General features: G+C 49.1%; 1 protein-coding gene across 1 annotated transcript in view; it reads left to right on the forward strand.

Annotated features, from left to right (window-relative positions):
* Positions 1-1,818: 1,818 nt before the first annotated feature.
* The window catches only part of LOC103652174 (LRR receptor-like serine/threonine-protein kinase IOS1), a 28,946-nt gene continuing 11,149 nt past the window's right edge, over positions 1,819-19,615 (forward strand). The window contains exon 1 of the mRNA XM_008677813.3: positions 1,819-2,257. Coding sequence (XP_008676035.2) covers positions 2,252-2,257 — 6 coding nt within the window. The 5' untranslated portion in view covers positions 1,819-2,251. The remainder of the gene's footprint in view (positions 2,258-19,615) is intronic.

The following is a 19,615-nucleotide window of genomic DNA, read 5'->3' on the forward strand; positions in this document are numbered from 1 at the left end:
CGCCGAACCCAGCAGGGGGGCGATGGAGAACCGCCATGAGCTCGATGCCAATTGCATCAGCGCCCAGTCATTGGGATCGCCTGGGTGGTTTCGGTAGGGCCTGCCGAGAGTGGGGGCGGCATCATCAAGCTCGGTGCATGAAGCGGGGGGAATTTCTCGTCAAGTAGAGAGCTCGCCGCAGGATCCTGTGGCATCGTGGGCAGACTCCTACGGAGCATAGTCACCGATGAGTTAGCCATTCACTTATTCGCATTGTTGCCCGCATTGTGTAGGCCTATTCAGTTAAGGAGAGTGTGCACCGAAGCCTCGGATGCCTGGCTTCGGCGAACCTCCGCCGTGAAGCCTTGTTCACGATGGCGTTTGACAACCGGGGACGAGGAGGCGCAATGTGGTCGTAGATCACCCAACCAACGACAGTGATCAAGTTGGAAGGTAATAGTTCCACGTTTTAATCCTGGCCGTCAATCGTGGATGAACGGCTCATGGGCATCTCAGATACGACCGAGTTGAGATCTAATACGAACCTCCTATGTAAGATTGGACAGCTCAAGATTTAGGATACCCCTTCGCCGAGACAAAGTCTTAAAGAAGTCCCTCTGGAGTTTTAGAAACTAAACCCGACGTCCTCTCTCTGTTAAAAGTAATTTCAAGTAGGTCCTTTTATTTGCAAATAAGGCCCCGAGAAACTAGAAAATCCAACATGTTGTCCGTATATAAGATAAAATGAATAAAACAAATCAGGAAAATGATTTTTAGTGGAAAAAATAATTCTCAAAACTTAGAAAATACATAAATAATTCATTTTAACTCTGTTTTAATCTGTTCATGTTGCGTTACTTCATAGAAATATTTCTCACGCAGTAACAACCTCAGTGAAAATAGCCCGTTTTCACTGGCAGTTGTGCTACGAGAATCGCCAATGGAATTGGTTTCCACCGGTGGTTCCCAAGCTAGGCCCACCTGTGTTTTTTTTTCACTCACGCACGGTAACTGAAACCGCCAGTGATAATTTGTGGGTGCAGCAGGCTTTGAGCTTTTTTCTACCGGTGCACCGAAATTTACAAGAGCGCCGGAAATAAATTTAACTACTGTTGTGCTAGTAATTATCTAAATATGCCCTAAAGAAAATATGTCTAGATGATAGATTCGTCCCTGTTAGTAAATCATATCCGTCGTTTGATGACTGTTTTTTTTATAACGTCGCTTCGATGACTTTGGTTTTTTTGTTTTCTTGCGCAGGAAGTCGCCTCCATGGCCTGCATGGATAAGGACGTTCGATTGCGGACACGACACTTGGCGTGTTCACCAACTTCGATTCCGATTATCCAAAGAGTTCCCTGTATTTTAGCCAGCTTTAGCTTAGCGAGTTGACTTGTATGCTTCGTACGAGTTCTGCTGCCTACTCTAGTACTACTTTGTACTTTCCAGGCCTTTTCCCGATAGACAGTTCAAATGCTTAGATGTATGCTGAGCGGCCGGCCGTCGTACGTGTATACGTGTGCGTGTGCCGCCCGCGTCAATTCGCTTGCTTCGCCCATCGATCGAGACGACAATGAGTCGTACTGTACCAACCTGCAGTATATAGACTACTACTGTTGTACTAGTAAGCAGCTTCATTGCCAAATGAAATCAACAACCAGATCAATGGCGCCATCGACTGTTCTTGTGCTCGTGGTGATCCTCGTGGCCGTACGCGTCCATGGCCAGTTCGATCCTCAAGGCACCAAGCTGCTTCTCACACGCTAGCTACCATTTTCACGCATGCCTGTCTTCCTCTCTCTGATCAGATTACTATGCTCTGACTTTTGCCGCAGGTTTCATCAGCATCGACTGCGGCGTAGCGGAGGCCTACCAGGACCCGGACCCGGACAGGGGCCTCACCTACGTCTCCGACGCCGGCTTCGTCGACGCTGGCGAGGGGCTCAACGCCCCCGTGCGGCCACCGTACGTCGACAAGGGTCTGGCCCAGCGGTACCTCAACGTCCGCTACTTCCCCGTCGTCACGGGTGCCGGTGCCGGCGGCGGCGGCGCGGCGCGCACGCGCACGCGCAGCTGCTACACGCTCCGGCCGGTCGCGCAGGGAAGCAGGAACCTCGTCCGGGCCACCTTCTACTACGGCAACTACGACGGGTTGAACTCGCGCCCCGCCTTCGACCTCCACCTCGGCGTCAGTCGCTGGGCCACCGTCAACGTCACCTCCAACACCGGCGTCTACATCTTTGAGGCGGTGACCGTGTCGCCGGCCGACTTCATGCAGGTAGGTAGGTCTTTTTCCAGTTTTCATATCGGATTAGCCTTCTAATAGTTTGAATTGATCCAACATGCATGCACCTCAATTTGGTACTAGTTTTATCGAAGTTCTCAAATTTAAATTCCAGCAAACTTTTTTTAAAGAAAGCGGCAAAGTGCTTGCCTCTTCAATATATTAGAAGACAAATGGGTAAGTCTCCACAAGACCGAGCAAAAAGAGAACCAAAAAAGGAAAAAACAAAAGAAACCACTAACTCATCTATCTAACATACACTAAAACTCTCAATTTAATCTCTCACCAATTGCGTAACCTGGACAACAAATCTTTAAAGTCCCTGAAAGATTATGTTATTTCTTTCCAACCATATATTCCACCAACAGATGAGGAGTCCATCGAAAATCTTCTTTGACTCCTTGCAGCAACGTTTCCTTAATCTCTTCCACCAATCATACAACGATCCAAGGTTAGAAACGCCATTTAGGAAGGACAGATTGGCCCAAGATAGGATCATGTCCCAAATCTCTATAGAAAACGAGCAGTCTTTGCTTAAATGTGGCATAATTTCCTGTGATAAGTTGCAAAGGCAACAAATTGGATTGCAAGACCATCCCCGCTTTTGTAGGTTGTCCACAGTTAGAATTCTGTTATGCAACATGGTCCATGCGAAAAATTTTGGCTCAATTCTTACCTTCTAGATAGGAGAAAATTTGATTTTACAAAAATTCGTTGTGAACAGAATTTCGTATGCACTACTTGAACTGTAACTCCCATCCGTCGTCCACCTCCATAAAATAGTATCGCCGAGATCATTGAGTACATGAGTGCTATTGATACCTTGGAGATGAATTCTTTTATTTCTTCCTCATGTGTGTAAGGAGAACACAAGTGCATCGATGGAGCGATTGTTTGTAAGGGCTTGGCACACCGAGATATTTGTTGGAACTTGCTCTCCGGCGCAAGTTGATCCAATGGGGGTGTGTAGTAACGTAAATAGGGTTTTCGCACGAGATGGCAATAGCTCTGTTAATCTAGCCTCTCAAGGGCACTGTGCGGGGGTATTTATAGGTATCTGAGTGCCCAGCGTCCCGTGTTAAGGACGCATGTGCCCTCAGACACCTAGGTTATCCCCGGAATATTCCCATAAAGCGGGGTTACAGACCGTAATTACAGGGAGGCCTTTACAAATTAGGCCCGTAACGCGCAACGGCCACGCAGGGCCTGTTACAATGGGCCGGATCACACGCGGGCCTCCATTCTGGACGAGGTCGCAAGATGAGACGACCTCGTCACAGGTCTTCGTCCGGTGGCGTATGAGACGAAGGGTAAGTCTGCCCGTTGTCTTGTCACCGTTGGTGCAGCGAGTACAGCGAAGGCCTCGAGCGAAGGGTGGCATCTTCGCCTTTTCGCCCCAACATTTGCCCTCCGAGGGACCAGTTCGACTAAGTCATCTGGTGCCGAAGATGTTGCTAGATGGCGGAGACGCTGCCCTCGCTCGAAGTGGTTCCGCGGGGGTTTTTGACATGACCGTTGATTGACGCCGTACTATTGGATTGCGGGTTTCCCGAAGCGCCGCGCCCTGTGTATAAAAGGGGACGGGGGGCGGCGCGTTTTGAACTTTATCTTTCCGCGCTCCGCGAAAACCCTAACCGCCTTCTCAAACCTCTCGCTGCTCGTATGCCCTCCTTGCTCTTGTTCGTCGGAGATCTGGCCCGTGTGAAGCAGACCACCCCCCGCCGCCGACGGTACGTAGCGATGTCGACCTCTTCTTCTTCTGTTGCCGCTACGCCGCCGGCCGATGCGTCGTCTGAGGAGACGCTGAGCACTGTGGCGGCGGAGGAGTTGCGCGCCGGCGACACGGTGGATTTCGGTGTGTCGCGGATGTCCTCGGTCCGCGTGCAAGATATGCAGTAGCTTGGTTACTTTGGCGGTGGAGTCGCTTGTGTCCCGGGGGCAGAGGAGGTCCCCGAGCCAGAAGGCGAGTTGGTTGTCTTCGAGGCGTTCTTTGCCGCTGGTCTTCGCCTGCCTGCGCATCGATTCGTGGGAGAAGTCCTGCGCAGATTCAACGTCCAGATCCACCAGCTGACGCCGAATGTCGTGGTGGCCCTATCAAAATATGTCTGGGCGACGACTTCGTACGGCGGACAGCCATCGGTCGAAGTCTTCGCGAAGTACTATTGTCTGCACTGGCAGAAAAGGATGATCGGGAATAAGATTGCTCAGTTTGGGTCCTATACATTTACGCCAAAGACCGGCAAGACTTCGATGGAGGTCGTTGAGTTGGTTCCTTGCGCCCACAATAAATGGGGCAACTGGTATGAGTTTTGGTTCTACGTTGCGGAGGGCACAGTCGAGGACCATTCGGGGCTCCCCGTGGCCGAGATGTGCTCGCATTATTACTCAGCATACCCGCAGTTTGAAGTGGCGGAGGAGGATGCAGACGAAGGGGCCCTGCGGTGCGCGGCCGGCCTGAGTAGCGGGCGCGATTTGGTTGAGGAGTTTGTGGCGTATGGGGTGTGGCCTTTGGCGCATGGCTGGGCGCTGGGCGAAGTATGCCCTCGCCAGATGCCTTCCCGTGGTGGGATACTGGTGCGAAGTCCCGCCTTCGCACTGGATCTGCATAGCCGCGATCCTGCCGCATTTGTGCGTGAGGCGGAGGATGGGGCGGTGCGGATTGTTGGTCGGTACGTGCCGAAGACGGAGGGCCAGCGTAGCTGGGATATATGCGGGTCCAATGACCGCTTGAACAGGGTCTTCGAGTTGAACCGTCTGTCGTATGGCGGTTATCCTGGGCAAGACGATGTGGATCGTCGAGGGAAGAAACCGGCGGCAGAGACTGGAGACGACCCCGCGCCGGCGGCCGCCCCATCCTCTAAGAAGAGGAAGCTAGGTACTGCTGCGGGAGGACTGGGGGTTTCCGATGGTTTTGCTAGGGAATTGATGAGGACATGCGCGGCCCCGGGGGGGAGGATGTCTTCGCCCGAGCTCCGGGAGTCTTCGGCGCAGATGCTGAAGGTTACCGGGGGTTGGTGGCGTAAGAATGTTCCTATCCCCCGCGCGGCCAGCGAACATGGTTCGTGACTTGAGAGTGTTTCCTTATGGACGGAATATTGCTGCTGTTGTGTCGGCAGTGATGGACAAGGATCGTCAGGGAGCTGCGCAGAAGCGCCAGGCGGTCGTCAGGCTGCCTGAGGCTAGGCCGAAGAGGTCGCGGGGGACTGTGAAGGCTGCTGCCCCCGGTGGCAGCCAGACGACGCTGGCGGCGAAGTCTGCCGCCCCTGGGTCCAGCAGGGTGCCGGAGGCCGTGAAGGCGGCCAGCGCCGGCGGGACGAAGCCTGCCCCGGCCGGAGCTGCGAAGGCCCGAGAATTGCCTCCGCCGGGCAAGCGCGTTGCCGACTTCGCCACCGAGATTAGCGTGGACGATTATCTCGTTGGTAAGTCGTTAGCCCGAGGTTTTTCTTCTTCTTTTTTTTTAACTGTTGATGCGTTGCAGGGTCGGGCGAAGGGCAACTTGTTGTTGTTCCGCCTGCGGTGGCGACCGCGGCGGCTACCGTGGTGCCTAGGGCGAGGGGTAGCGCTCTCAGCGCCGGTGGTGAGATTCCGGCGCTCACTGCCGTCAAGGACGAGGCGGGCGCTATGTCCCGCCGGCTGAAGGAGGCATTGAGTCAGGTAAGTTGAGCTAGACTTCGGTTTTTACCAGTTTCGTTGGGATTGTGGTCTTATGTGTGTCTTGTAGGCGGCTGACTTCGCTGACCGCGTGGCGTCAGGGGCCCTTACTGTAACACCCGGATTTTAGGGGTCCAAAACCCGGGGTTAACATAAACACCAGGTATGCTGGGACCAAGTCTCATACATATGATGCATAGTGGCACAGGATCGAATGTCACAACTTTATATATAACAGGAGTTCTATACAAAATAAATAATTACATTATAAGGAGACAACGGTCCAGCAACCCAAAGTTGACTGGGAGACGACGACCTAGACCTCTCACGAACTCATCGCAGCATCCTCCATGAGCATCATCCTGCAGTACCTGGTCTTGACCTGCGGTGTATGTGAGACAGCAAGAGTGAGCTCACATACGTTCATCGCTCAACAAGTTGTGGGGAATAATGTGCATGAACCCGCCAAAGGTGGGAGCTCACGTGAAGTGTAAGGCTTACCAAAGAAGATGGTTAGAGCTGAGCATTGCTTTTAAAGTTGGTCAAAATTTTATTAGCAGTTACTAAGTATAAGTAAATACCAACCCAATTAAATAGTAGAACAAAAGTAACCACATCACCTGCAATGCAATGCATATGACAAATTGAGTTTAGTTCCATAAATTAATCATGTGAGTGTCCGAGCCGCTCATGACCGTGAGCACGGCTAGTATACCAGTTTTACACTCTGCAGAGGTTGCGCATCTTTACCCACAAGTCGTGTATCCCATGTCGCCAGGGTTTGCAAGGCCCTAAGACACTTCCGAGGTGAATGGCTAGGGATCCACTACGAGGCCTTTACAAAGTTCCACTAGCTTCCGAAAACCCGCTACAGTTTATAGGAAGATCCAGTACAGGAATCCCTTGCAGGACCGCCATCGCAGCAAAATCCTCCCGAGGGCACTTCCCGCACTGACCTCTCCCCTACTGCCCTTGCCCCTTTCGGGTAAGGTAGTCTTCCACTAGCTTTCCTAATTAATCAGCCAAGGGCGTCCCATTAAACCCTTGTGGTAGCACTGTTTTCCCGGGTGGTTCTCCATGTTCCAATTAACATAATGATCTTAACATGAACCATAAATAACAACTGATAACAAAAGTGTAACCATGAATAGTGTATCTCTATACCCAAAACCACATATAGCACTAGCAAGTACTACCCAGAAAGTTCAGTGGTGAACAAGGTATAAAGATAATCAAACTAGGTAACCTATTGGGTCCCATCAAAATTAACCTATGCAGATCATTATGATTAATTAGAACATGAGTAGGTAAAAAGAAGTGATCAAGGGCACAACTTGCCTGGGCCTTGAGAATCCAGGTACCAGGATGATCTTCAGGTGACACGTGACCTCACTGCTAGTCGTAGCAATTCAAACAAACATGGTATAGGCAAAATTAACATTACACCAAACATAAGAACAAAATACACATTAATAATATACATATTAAAATAAGATCACAGGAAAAAGAATTATTAATTTTTGAGTTATAGAATTCAAGTTATGAATTTCCTAAGATTTAAGGTGATTATAATAGGATTACATGATAAATTTATTTTCTAACAGAGTTCATGTCAAAACAGTGATTCTAAATGGTAGAGAATATTATTACAAAATTTTAGGAATTGGAATGACTCAATTTGGAGCTAAAATAAATTTTCTATGAATTATCTAAGTTCTAGCAATTATTTTCATATTAAAAATCTATTTTCTATTTTATTTATTCAATTTAAATGCTCACTGGACTGGGCCTCAATTCCAGAGAAACCCAGGGGGCTCGGGGTAAGAATCCCCAAGGCACAAACTACACCCGCACAGGACGGCGGGTTGATTCCACAAAACCCCGAGGGCTCTTTAACAAAAGCACCAGCGCGAAAGGGTATCGGATAGGCTGAGCCGTTCAGATTACAACCGACGGCCGAGATTTTATAACCAGCTACGCATTCCGCCTACGCTCGGATCACGATCCTGTGATCCACAGAGCGCCACGTCCCCCCCTTAGCTCAGATCCGTCCGATGCCAAATCTACGCGCCCGTTTTAATTACCGCGAAGGGGTAAGGAGCGATCTAATCCTAGCCGTCCAGAACAGATCGGACGGCCGATACCCATCTCCCCTAACCTGGCCCAACTCCGGTAGCCACGCGGGGGTCACCGCGGCGGCGCGCCATGGCCGGAGTTTCCCAACTTCTTGCCCAGATGCTAAGTTCTCGATTCCTTGGGGTTACACGTAGAGGGGGTTAAGGGAAATCCGATGGTGGGCTTTTTACCTTGGTTTTATGCGGCGTCGACTCTGCCCACGGAAGAAGGCGGACGCGCGACGGTGCCCCAGCTCCGACGAGCGATTCACGGAGCCCCAGCTCACCAACAGGCACGGGACGGCCACCAACACGCGCGGTGAATGCAGGCGATCCCCCACGACCACAAGATGGATCCCCGGGCGTCGTCAAGGAGGGGAATCACCGGTGGCGGCGGATCTCACAACTCTCTCTTTCGATCTCTCTCTCTCGGCGAGAAACGGTGATGGTGGCTGGGAAATTCCGCGGTGATACGAGCATGGAGAGCGAGGTCGAGGGATCCCCCTTTTATCCACTAGCGCGAGGGAATCACGGCCGGTGGTTGGGACGGCCCCAGCGACCACGCCGCGCGCGGCGACGAACACGCGCGGGTTTGTTAAGACGAAGAAGAACGGACTGACATGCGGGCCCCGCGGAGCAGTGAGTCCGAGCGCAGGCGAGCGCGTGAGAGGCTGCACGGGGGACCCACATGTCGGCGCCATGTTTTGGAGTGGGCTGCGCGCGTGTAAGGAATCCTTAGGTGGGCCGAATTCTAGGTAGCCGGCCCAGTTAGGGTTTTTATTCTTTTTCTTTTTATTTTGTATTTTCTTTTCTCTAATTTCAAATCCAATTTGAATTCAAGTTTGAGTTTAAACTTTGTGAATATCTTGTCCTCAGTTTGAAAGGTATAATTTATTTATATAAGTGTGAAGGGTGTTTATTCTGATTTTTATTCTATTTTATGTAGTATTTTTCTTAGTTCTTCCCTTCTTTTATTTCTTATTTTCTATTTTCCTTTCCATTTAAATTTCAAATCAACACAAGTTTAAAGTTCAAACACTTAATTTGGATACACATATAGAACTTCAGCATAATGCGCAAAAACATATTTTATATATTTCTTTATTTATTTTAGTTCTTTTAGACAAGCTTTTAATCATATAGTAGAATAATCCCTACCTTATTACTTCTAGGGAAATCAAATTCATATTGTAGACTAAGAAATAGTTTAATCTTAATTCTTTTATATATCCCAATCCAAAGGCAATTTAGATCATCTAAGTATCTTTAATTATGTATTTTTAACATATTCATGAGTGGAAACTTCTAAATTATGATTATCTTTAAGGAAAGGTGTTTTGATTTAAAATCTTTGAGAATTTTTCTTGTCTTCACAAGATTGAACTTTAGGGTGTTACAAATCCTACCCCCCTTAAAAATAATCTCGTCCTCGAGATTTGTAAGAAAAGGGATATAGGAAGAGTGGTTTGCAATTTAGCTTTCAGTTTCTTAATTAGTTCAAAATCAAGAGTCTCTCTTTTTTTTTCATTAGTAAGTGATTAGGAGAGCATGGGTATTATATGTATGTCCACTTTATTATGTAAGATAGAAGATGTCTTTAGGGTATATATAGGTTTGGGTAAGAAAGAGTAGGATAAGAAAAGACTTCCTCCAAGATTTTGTGGATCTTGATTCATCTTGGTGGCCTCACTTGATCCTTGAAGACTTGAGTTGGTGCTCATTCTTTCTTGATGAGGTTGATCATCTTCTTCGGTCTTGTCTCACTGATTAGGAGTTAGTGTATATTATTGGGCTAGAGAATATGGTTGAGATAGATATGGATGAGATAGATTACATGATATAGGTCAAAAGTTTGTTTGTTGTTAGGTGGGGATAGGCAGATTATGCAATCCATTAAGACTCTATTGGTTGGGTTGGTCTATCAGTCTTTATTTAGTGTAGGGTGGACTAAATTACAACATGTGAATAGGGTCTAATCCATTTCACAAGTATTAACTGGTCCATTAAGTAACTCATTTTTTTTTAAATTAGATCATAGTAGGTTAGATGTGATCTAGATTAGATTGGTATGACTAGTTTGACTAGATATGATCTAATTAATCTTGCATTAGATCATGGTTGTTAAACTAGGGTGGATAAGTATGCCTATTAGGATAAGATGGATCCATAAAGATAAGATAAAATCTTTTGAGACCAGTTAGATCTATTAGGATGAGATAAGTAAAGTGGTTAGGATAAGATGAATCCCTCAAGATAAGATGAATCTATTAAGATAAGAGAAAACCTCTTACGATAAGATGGATCTATATACATTAGGTTAAGACTTTTTGAGAGAAGATAGATCTATGAGATAGAATTTCTTAAGATGAGATGAATCTATTAAGATATGGGAGAGTCTTTTAAGATTAGAGGGATCTCTATGAGATAGATACATTTTAATGGAGGATAATCTAAATTGCTTAGTTTTCTTATGAATTCTAATTATGTCTATACGTATATGCAGATGTAATTGTGGGCATTACTCCACAACCCATCACACTCATTCAAAGATCCAAATCAAACATGTATCATAAGAACAAGCATTCACACACATAGACACTTATAAAAATAGTTTTGTTTTTGTTCCTAGGATTAGGTCTCCTATTTCTAAAGTCACTTTAGGCACAGGATTTCAAAGTGTGAAATCCACATTTGTCTTTAGAAGGAAAAGGGTAAGAATAATCAGAGTCAAGCGGAAATAGATGAGAAAAGATTAAGATAAGTTTAGAAAGAATCAGAGTAGCAAAGGTAAGTAGATAATGGTTGTCCAGTTCTATCTAGGTTTCGTCCTACAGTCAACATTGCTCTGATACCACTTCTGTAACACCCGGATTTTAGGGGTCCAAAACCCGGGGTTAACATAAACACCAGGTATGCTGGGACCAAGTCTCATACATATGATGCATAGTGGCACAGGATCGAATGTCACAACTTTATATATAACAGGAGTTCTATACAAAATAAATAATTACATTATAAGGAGACAACGGTCCAGCAACCCAAAGTTGACTGGGAGACGACGACCTAGACCTCTCACGAACTCATCGCAGCATCCTCCATGAGCATCATCCTGCAGTACCTGGTCTTGACCTGCGGTGTATGTGAGACAGCAAGAGTGAGCTCACATACGTTCATCGCTCAACAAGTTGTGGGGAATAATGTGCATGAACCCGCCAAAGGTGGGAGCTCACGTGAAGTGTAAGGCTTACCAAAGAAGATGGTTAGAGCTGAGCATTGCTTTTAAAGTTGGTCAAAATTTTATTAGCAGTTACTAAGTATAAGTAAATACCAACCCAATTAAATAGTAGAACAAAAGTAACCACATCACCTGCAATGCAATGCATATGACAAATTGAGTTTAGTTCCATAAATTAATCATGTGAGTGTCCGAGCCGCTCATGACCGTGAGCACGGCTAGTATACCAGTTTTACACTCTGCAGAGGTTGCGCATCTTTACCCACAAGTCGTGTATCCCATGTCGCCAGGGTTTGCAAGGCCCTAAGACACTTCCGAGGTGAATGGCTAGGGATCCACTACGAGGCCTTTACAAAGTTCCACTAGCTTCCGAAAACCCGCTACAGTTTATAGGAAGATCCAGTACAGGAATCCCTTGCAGGACCGCCATCGCAGCAAAATCCTCCCGAGGGCACTTCCCGCACTGACCTCTCCCCTACTGCCCTTGCCCCTTTCGGGTAAGGTAGTCTTCCACTAGCTTTCCTAATTAATCAGCCAAGGGCGTCCCATTAAACCCTTGTGGTAGCACTGTTTTCCCGGGTGGTTCTCCATGTTCCAATTAACATAATGATCTTAACATGAACCATAAATAACAACTGATAACAAAAGTGTAACCATGAATAGTGTATCTCTATACCCAAAACCACATATAGCACTAGCAAGTACTACCCAGAAAGTTCAGTGGTGAACAAGGTATAAAGATAATCAAACTAGGTAACCTATTGGGTCCCATCAAAATTAACCTATGCAGATCATTATGATTAATTAGAACATGAGTAGGTAAAAAGAAGTGATCAAGGGCACAACTTGCCTGGGCCTTGAGAATCCAGGTACCAGGATGATCTTCAGGTGACACGTGACCTCACTGCTAGTCGTAGCAATTCAAACAAACATGGTATAGGCAAAATTAACATTACACCAAACATAAGAACAAAATACACATTAATAATATACATATTAAAATAAGATCACAGGAAAAAGAATTATTAATTTTTGAGTTATAGAATTCAAGTTATGAATTTCCTAAGATTTAAGGTGATTATAATAGGATTACATGATAAATTTATTTTCTAACAGAGTTCATGTCAAAACAGTGATTCTAAATGGTATAGAATATTATTACAAAATTTTAGGAATTGGAATGACTCAATTTGGAGCTAAAATAAATTTTCTATGAATTATCTAAGTTCTAGCAATTATTTTCATATTAAAAATCTATTTTCTATTTTATTTATTCAATTTAAATGCTCACTGGACTGGGCCTCAATTCCAGAGAAACCCAGGGGGCTCGGGGTAAGAATCCCCAAGGCACAAACTACACCCGCACAGGACGGCGGGTTGATTCCACAAAACCCCGAGGGCTCTTTAACAAAAGCACCAGCGCGAAAGGGTATCGGATAGGCTGAGCCGTTCAGATTACAACCGACGGCCGAGATTTTATAACCAGCTACGCATTCCGCCTACGCTCGGATCACGATCCTGTGATCCACAGAGCGCCACGTCCCCCCCTTAGCTCAGATCCGTCCGATGCCAAATCTACGCGCCCGTTTTAATTACCGCGAAGGGGTAAGGAGCGATCTAATCCTAGCCGTCCAGAACAGATCGGACGGCCGATACCCATCTCCCCTAACCTGGCCCAACTCCGGTAGCCACGCGGGGGTCACCGCGGCGGCGCGCCATGGCCGGAGTTTCCCAACTTCTTGCCCAGATGCTAAGTTCTCGATTCCTTGGGGTTACACGTAGAGGGGGTTAAGGGAAATCCGATGGTGGGCTTTTTACCTTGGTTTTATGCGGCGTCGACTCTGCCCACGGAAGAAGGCGGACGCGCGACGGTGCCCCAGCTCCGACGAGCGATTCACGGAGCCCCAGCTCACCAACAGGCACGGGACGGCCACCAACACGCGCGGTGAATGCAGGCGATCCCCCACGACCACAAGATGGATCCCCGGGCGTCGTCAAGGAGGGGAATCACCGGTGGCGGCGGATCTCACAACTCTCTCTTTCGATCTCTCTCTCTCGGCGAGAAACGGTGATGGTGGCTGGGAAATTCCGCGGTGATACGAGCATGGAGAGCGAGGTCGAGGGATCCCCCTTTTATCCACTAGCGCGAGGGAATCACGGCCGGTGGTTGGGACGGCCCCAGCGACCACGCCGCGCGCGGCGACGAACACGCGCGGGTTTGTTAAGACGAAGAAGAACGGACTGACATGCGGGCCCCGCGGAGCAGTGAGTCCGAGCGCAGGCGAGCGCGTGAGAGGCTGCACGGGGGACCCACATGTCGGCGCCATGTTTTGGAGTGGGCTGCGCGCGTGTAAGGAATCCTTAGGTGGGCCGAATTCTAGGTAGCCGGCCCAGTTAGGGTTTTTATTCTTTTTCTTTTTATTTTGTATTTTCTTTTCTCTAATTTCAAATCCAATTTGAATTCAAGTTTGAGTTTAAACTTTGTGAATATCTTGTCCTCAGTTTGAAAGGTATAATTTATTTATATAAGTGTGAAGGGTGTTTATTCTGATTTTTATTCTATTTTATGTAGTATTTTTCTTAGTTCTTCCCTTCTTTTATTTCTTATTTTCTATTTTCCTTTCCATTTAAATTTCAAATCAACACAAGTTTAAAGTTCAAACACTTAATTTGGATACACATATAGAACTTCAGCATAATGCGCAAAAACATATTTTATATATTTCTTTATTTATTTTAGTTCTTTTAGACAAGCTTTTAATCATATAGTAGAATAATCCCTACCTTATTACTTCTAGGGAAATCAAATTCATATTGTAGACTAAGAAATAGTTTAATCTTAATTCTTTTATATATCCCAATCCAAAGGCAATTTAGATCATCTAAGTATCTTTAATTATGTATTTTTAACATATTCATGAGTGGAAACTTCTAAATTATGATTATCTTTAAGGAAAGGTGTTTTGATTTAAAATCTTTGAGAATTTTTCTTGTCTTCACAAGATTGAACTTTAGGGTGTTACACTTACGGCGGTTGTGTCTGCCGAAGTCGAGAGACTTCGGGCGCAACATGCTGACGCCGTCCGGGAAAAGTCGGCCGCCGATAGCAAGTGCCGCAAGCTGGCGGAGAAGGTGGCCGCGCTGGAGGGCGAGAGGACTGACCTCCGGCGCCAACTGGCGGAGGAGAGAAGGGAGGCTAATGAGGCCCTCGCCAAGGCGAAATCTGTGCAGGCGGAGGCCAATTTGGCGTGGGTGGAGGGTAGCCTTGCTAGACAGCGCGCCGAGGAATGGGAGGAGCGGTTCAACGCTCTGCAGACCCGTGTGGAGAGGGCCGAGGCTTCGACGCGCTCGGAGGCTGAGCGGACGCGCAAACAGCTTATGGACTCATACCACGAGCTGGGCGCGCGGACCGCTGACTTCGAAGTGCCAGACCAAGAGCCCGGACTTCGCTGCCTCGAGTGGCTGCAGGAGGAGTTGCTGGCGCTCCCCACCATTGTGGAGGGGTTTATGTCCTATGCCTCCCTGGTCACCTGCGAAGGGGCGATGAACGCGCTGTCCCGCGAAGGGTGCCAGCACTATGAGGTCTTCGACCAATCTGATGAGGATTTCGAGCGCGAGATTTACAAGGTTGAGGACCCTGTGGTGAAGGAATCCGTGGGGGCCCTCTTCGACCGGATGTGGGGTCCCCACGGTCGGGAGGTGGTCAGGGAGCGGTCTGACACGGCGAGGGGTCAGGTAATGTTTGACTCTTGTTTAGTGTTGCTGAATGTGGGTTATATGTGGGCTTGCTGAATCTGTGTGCTGTGTCTCAGGCGACGCGTAACGAGAAAGTGGAGGACTTCAGGGCTTTGAACAGCGCGCAGCCTGATTCGGAGTCGAACCCGGTGGCGGCTGTGTCCGAGGTCGCCCCTGCGCCGCCCCCAGAAACCATCGAAGGCGCCCCTGATGCCCCCGCAGCCACTGCGGCCGGCGGTGGCTCGTCGCCAACTGCTGCGCCGAGGGCTGAGGATCCTGTGAAGATGGCGGCGGAGCCGGCAGCGGAGGATCCCGCGATGGCTAGGTCTTCGCAGGTGGCTTAGTGGGTGTGGGTAGTTAGGGAATTTTGCATATGTTGCTGAACCTTGGTTGCTGCGCAGGTTCAAGATTTTGGGCCTGCGCACGCAACCTCTACTGCTAATTTTTTGGCGGCTTCGACCGTGGATGATGGGAATGAATCGGATGAATCTGCGTCTAAGTTTTCTGATTTTGGTGACTCTGGGAGTTTGGTTGAGTGGACTGAAGAGTCGTCGGATGAGGACTTGGATTACTTTGCGGCCTTGGATGTGGCAGCGACGGAGGCTTCGCCGCGTGCTGTGGATGCTGAAGTTGTGCCTGGTCTAAGTGCGGGGCGTAGGCGGCGAAGGGCGGTTGCAAAGCGTAGAGTGAGTGAGGCGGACGGCGGTCGGCTTCGTGTGGGCAGGGCTGGCAGGCAGGAACTGTTGTCCTTGCCAGCCGTTGCGAGTGTAGGGGAAGGGGAGCTGCGAGGTCTTTTTGCGGGTGAGGAGCTGAGGATAATGCTATTTAACTATAGGGAGATGAGAATTATTCCGAAGGTTGAGCCGATGTAAAGTGTGATGCCCTCGCTGTACATATGTAATGGCTTGTATGATGAGGTTGTGTGCCTTCGCACATTCGGCTATGCTCACGAAGGCGTTGCGCACTTGGTCTGGTGTATTTGTTATGTCGGTCTGGCGCGCATGTAGTCGTTCTTTGCGCGGACAGTTTGGTGTAGTCTTTTTCGCACTTGTTGTGCTTGGTCCGACTGCACCCTTAGGCGACTTTTGCACGGATACTCTTCGCGGAAGACTTCGATTTTTCGCACTTGTTGTGCTAGTCCGGCTGCACCCTTAGGCGACTTTTGCACGGATAGTCTTTTTTGAGGAAGACTTCGATTTTTCGCACTTGTTGTGCTAGTCTGGCTGCACCCTTAGGCGACTTTTGCACGGATAGTCTTTTTTGAGGAAGACTTCGATTTTTCGCACTTGTTGTGCTAGTCCGGCTGCACCCTTAGGCGACTTTTGCACGGATAGTCTTTTTTGAGGAAGACTTCGATTTTCGCACTTGTTGTGCTAGTCCGGCTGCACCCTTAGGCGACTTTTGCACGGATAGTCTTTTTTGAGGAATACTTCGATTTTTCGCACTTGTTGTGCTAGTCCGGCTGCACCCTTAGGCGACTTTTGCACGGATAGTCTTTTTTGAGGAAGACTTCGATTTTTCACACTTGTGCTAGTCCGGCTGCACCCTTAGGCGACTTTTGCACGGATAGTCTTTTTTGAGGAAGACTTCGATTTTTCGCACTTGTTGTGCTAGTCCGGCTGCACCCTTAGGCGACTTTTGCGCGGAGTGTCGCACGCGAGGGTAGCTAGCGCTGGGCCTCGCGGTGACTTTGTATTGGTCGAATGTCGAAGACCGTCGGCGCGGTCTTTTTTCGACGTAGATTTTTGCGGGGGATTTTTCACTTGTATATTACATGACTCCGCCTCGTTAAAAACCTCACCCCCCGGGAGGAAAAGAGTGCGGGCCAGAATAAAATTGTTTTTGCGAATTACAAGGGCGAGCTGGCCCTGATGAGTCAAACAAAAAATTTGCGGAGATTGTCGATGTTCCAGGAATGCTCCAAGTCTTCGCCGTTTGGCGTCGCGAGCCTGTATGCGCTGGGGGATGCCTTCGTCTTGACAATGAAAGGGCCCTCCCACTTGGGCTCCAGCTTGCCCCTGGATTCTGTCCGAGCTGTTCGGACGAGTACGAGGTCCCCTTCGCTGAATTCCCTCGGGATGACTACGTGGTCGCGCCATGCTTTTGTCTGGGCTTGGTATTTATTTAGAGCCTGTAGAGCGAAGACGCGGTCTCCAACGATAAGATCCTTCGAAGTGGGTTCGTCCACGTCGGGGACAGCTGACGAAACTGTTCGCGGGGACCCATGTTTTATTTCTTGTGGGGTCATGACCTCCGATCCATATAGAAGGCGGAAAGGGGTGAACCCAGTCGCCCTGCACTCAGTCGTGTTTAGTGCCCAGACCGCTTCAGGTAACAAATCGGCCCACCTGCCCTTTTTTCGTCGAGGAGCATCTTCTTGACAGCTGTGAAAATTTTTCCATTGGCGTGTTCCACAACTCCGTTGGACTGCGGGTGATATACCGAGGCGAAGGCAAGCTTGGTGCCAATGGAGAAGCAGAAATCCTTGAAGTCTTGGCTGTCAAACTGCTTGTCGTTGTCAACTGTGAGTTCGGACGGTACTCCGAAGCGGCAAACAATGTTTTGCCAGAAGAATTTCTGTGCAGTCTTTGATGTTATTGTGGAAATAGCCCTCGCCTCGATCCATTTGGTAAAATACTCGACTGCGACGAAGGTGAACTTGAGGTTCCCCTGAGCCGTGGGCAGGGGCCCGACGATGTCCAGGCCCCAACGCTGGAGAGGCCATGTGTGGGCGATCAGTTTTGTGAATTGCGAAGGGCTGCCTGATCGAGGAGAAAACTTCTGGCAGGCTTCGCAGGACCTTGTGACCCGATTTGCGGCGCAGATCATTGCGGGCCAGTAGAAACCTTGGCGGATCACCTTTGCGGCTAGGGCCCTTGGCCCTGCGTGAGAGCCGCAAGTACCACTGTGGACTTCGCGCAGGATTTGGACGCCTTCGGTCTCGGTGACACATTTAAGCATTGGCTGACTGACCCCCTTCTTGTAGAGCTGGCCCTCAATCAGTGCGAAGTCCCGGCTTCGATGTTTGAGGCGCTTGGCCTCGTTGATGTCGGTTGGGTGGTAGTACCCCTGTAGGAACAGGGTTATTGGTGCCCGCCAGTCTTCAGTCTTAATAAGGTTGATTATGCGGTGGCCCTCGCTGTCATTGGTTATTTGGAGCCCTTCAGGGCTCCGGACGGCTGGCGTGCAGATAACATGGTAGAACACGTCGGAGGGCAGGGACTCGCCTCTGGCGGCAGCCTTGGCCAATGCGTCGGCTTCTTCATTCTTGGCCCGGTCCACATGCTGCAAGGTGAATCCCTTGAATTGTCTCTCGAGACTTCGGATGGCCGCGAGGTATTGCATAAGTGCGGGGTCCTTTGCTGTATAGTCTTTCTCGACTTGGCCGACGACTACCTTGGAGTCTGTTCTGACAATGTAGGTGGTGACACCAAGGGCCCTTAGCTTGCGGAGGCTGAGGATGACGGCTTCGTATTCTGCTATGTTGTTTGTGCATCTGTCAGATTCCAGAGCGAAGCTTAAGCGTGCCGCGTATCTGTGCTTGACCCCGGCGGGTGAGGTGATGACTGCAGCAGCGCCTGCCCCCGCATGGCACCACGCGCCGTCGCAGTGGATTGTCCAAACTTTCTCTGCGGACGGGTCCGGCTGTGTTATTGGCCTAGTCCAGTCGACGACGAAGTCTGCTAGAACTTGTGACTTGATGGCTGTCCTGGGCTCGAAAGTGATGTGGTAACCGGAGAGTTCGGCCGCCCATTTGGCGATCCGTACCGATGCCTCCGGGTTTCTGAACAGTTCGCCGAGTCCCCTATCTGAGGTGACTCGGACCTTGAATGCTTCAAAATAGTGGCGCAATTTGCATGAGGACATAACAACTGCATAGGCAATCTTTTCCAGTTCCGTCATGTTACATTTTGACGGTGTGAGCACTTCAGAGACGTAATAAACTAGACACTGCCTGATCACGCCCTCTACTATCTGCTCCTGAACAAGTGCCGCGCTGACCGCGTGCGGCGAGGCCGCAACATAAAGCAACAGGGGTAGCGAAGAGTCGGGGCTTGTAAGAACCGCCAATTCCGACAGGTACTTTTTAATGAGGCGAAGGCCGCCGCCTGCTCTGGTCCCCAAGCGAAGTCTTTTGCGCCGCGGAGAGTTTTGAGGAAGGGTAGACTTCGCTCTGCGGATTTGGAGATGAATCTGTTGAGGGCGGCTAATCTGCCCGTCAGGCGCTGGACGTCTCTGACTGACTACAGGGCGTCATGTTGATGATGGCCTGAATTTTGGTTGGGTTGGCCTCGATGCCGCGGTGTGATACCAGGTAACCCAATATTTTCCCCTGGCGAACGTCGAAGATGCACTTTTCGGGGTTTAGGCGAAGTCGTGCGTCCCGCATGTTCGCAAATGTCTCGGCGAGGTCAGCAAGATGGTCCTCTTTGCTCCTGCTGGCGACGACGATGTCGTCCACATATGTGAATATATTTCTGCCGACTTGCCCCTCGAGCACCGTTTTGGTGAGCCGGGAGAAAGTGGACCCGGCGTTCTTGAGTCCCTCCGACATTCTGATGAAGCAATATGTGCCGAAGGGTGTGATGAAGCTGGTGCTGGCCTTGTCCTCCTCCT

Source organism: Zea mays, chromosome 3, assembly GCF_902167145.1.
Source record: "Zea mays cultivar B73 chromosome 3, Zm-B73-REFERENCE-NAM-5.0, whole genome shotgun sequence".
NCBI lineage: Eukaryota > Viridiplantae > Streptophyta > Magnoliopsida > Poales > Poaceae > Zea > Zea mays.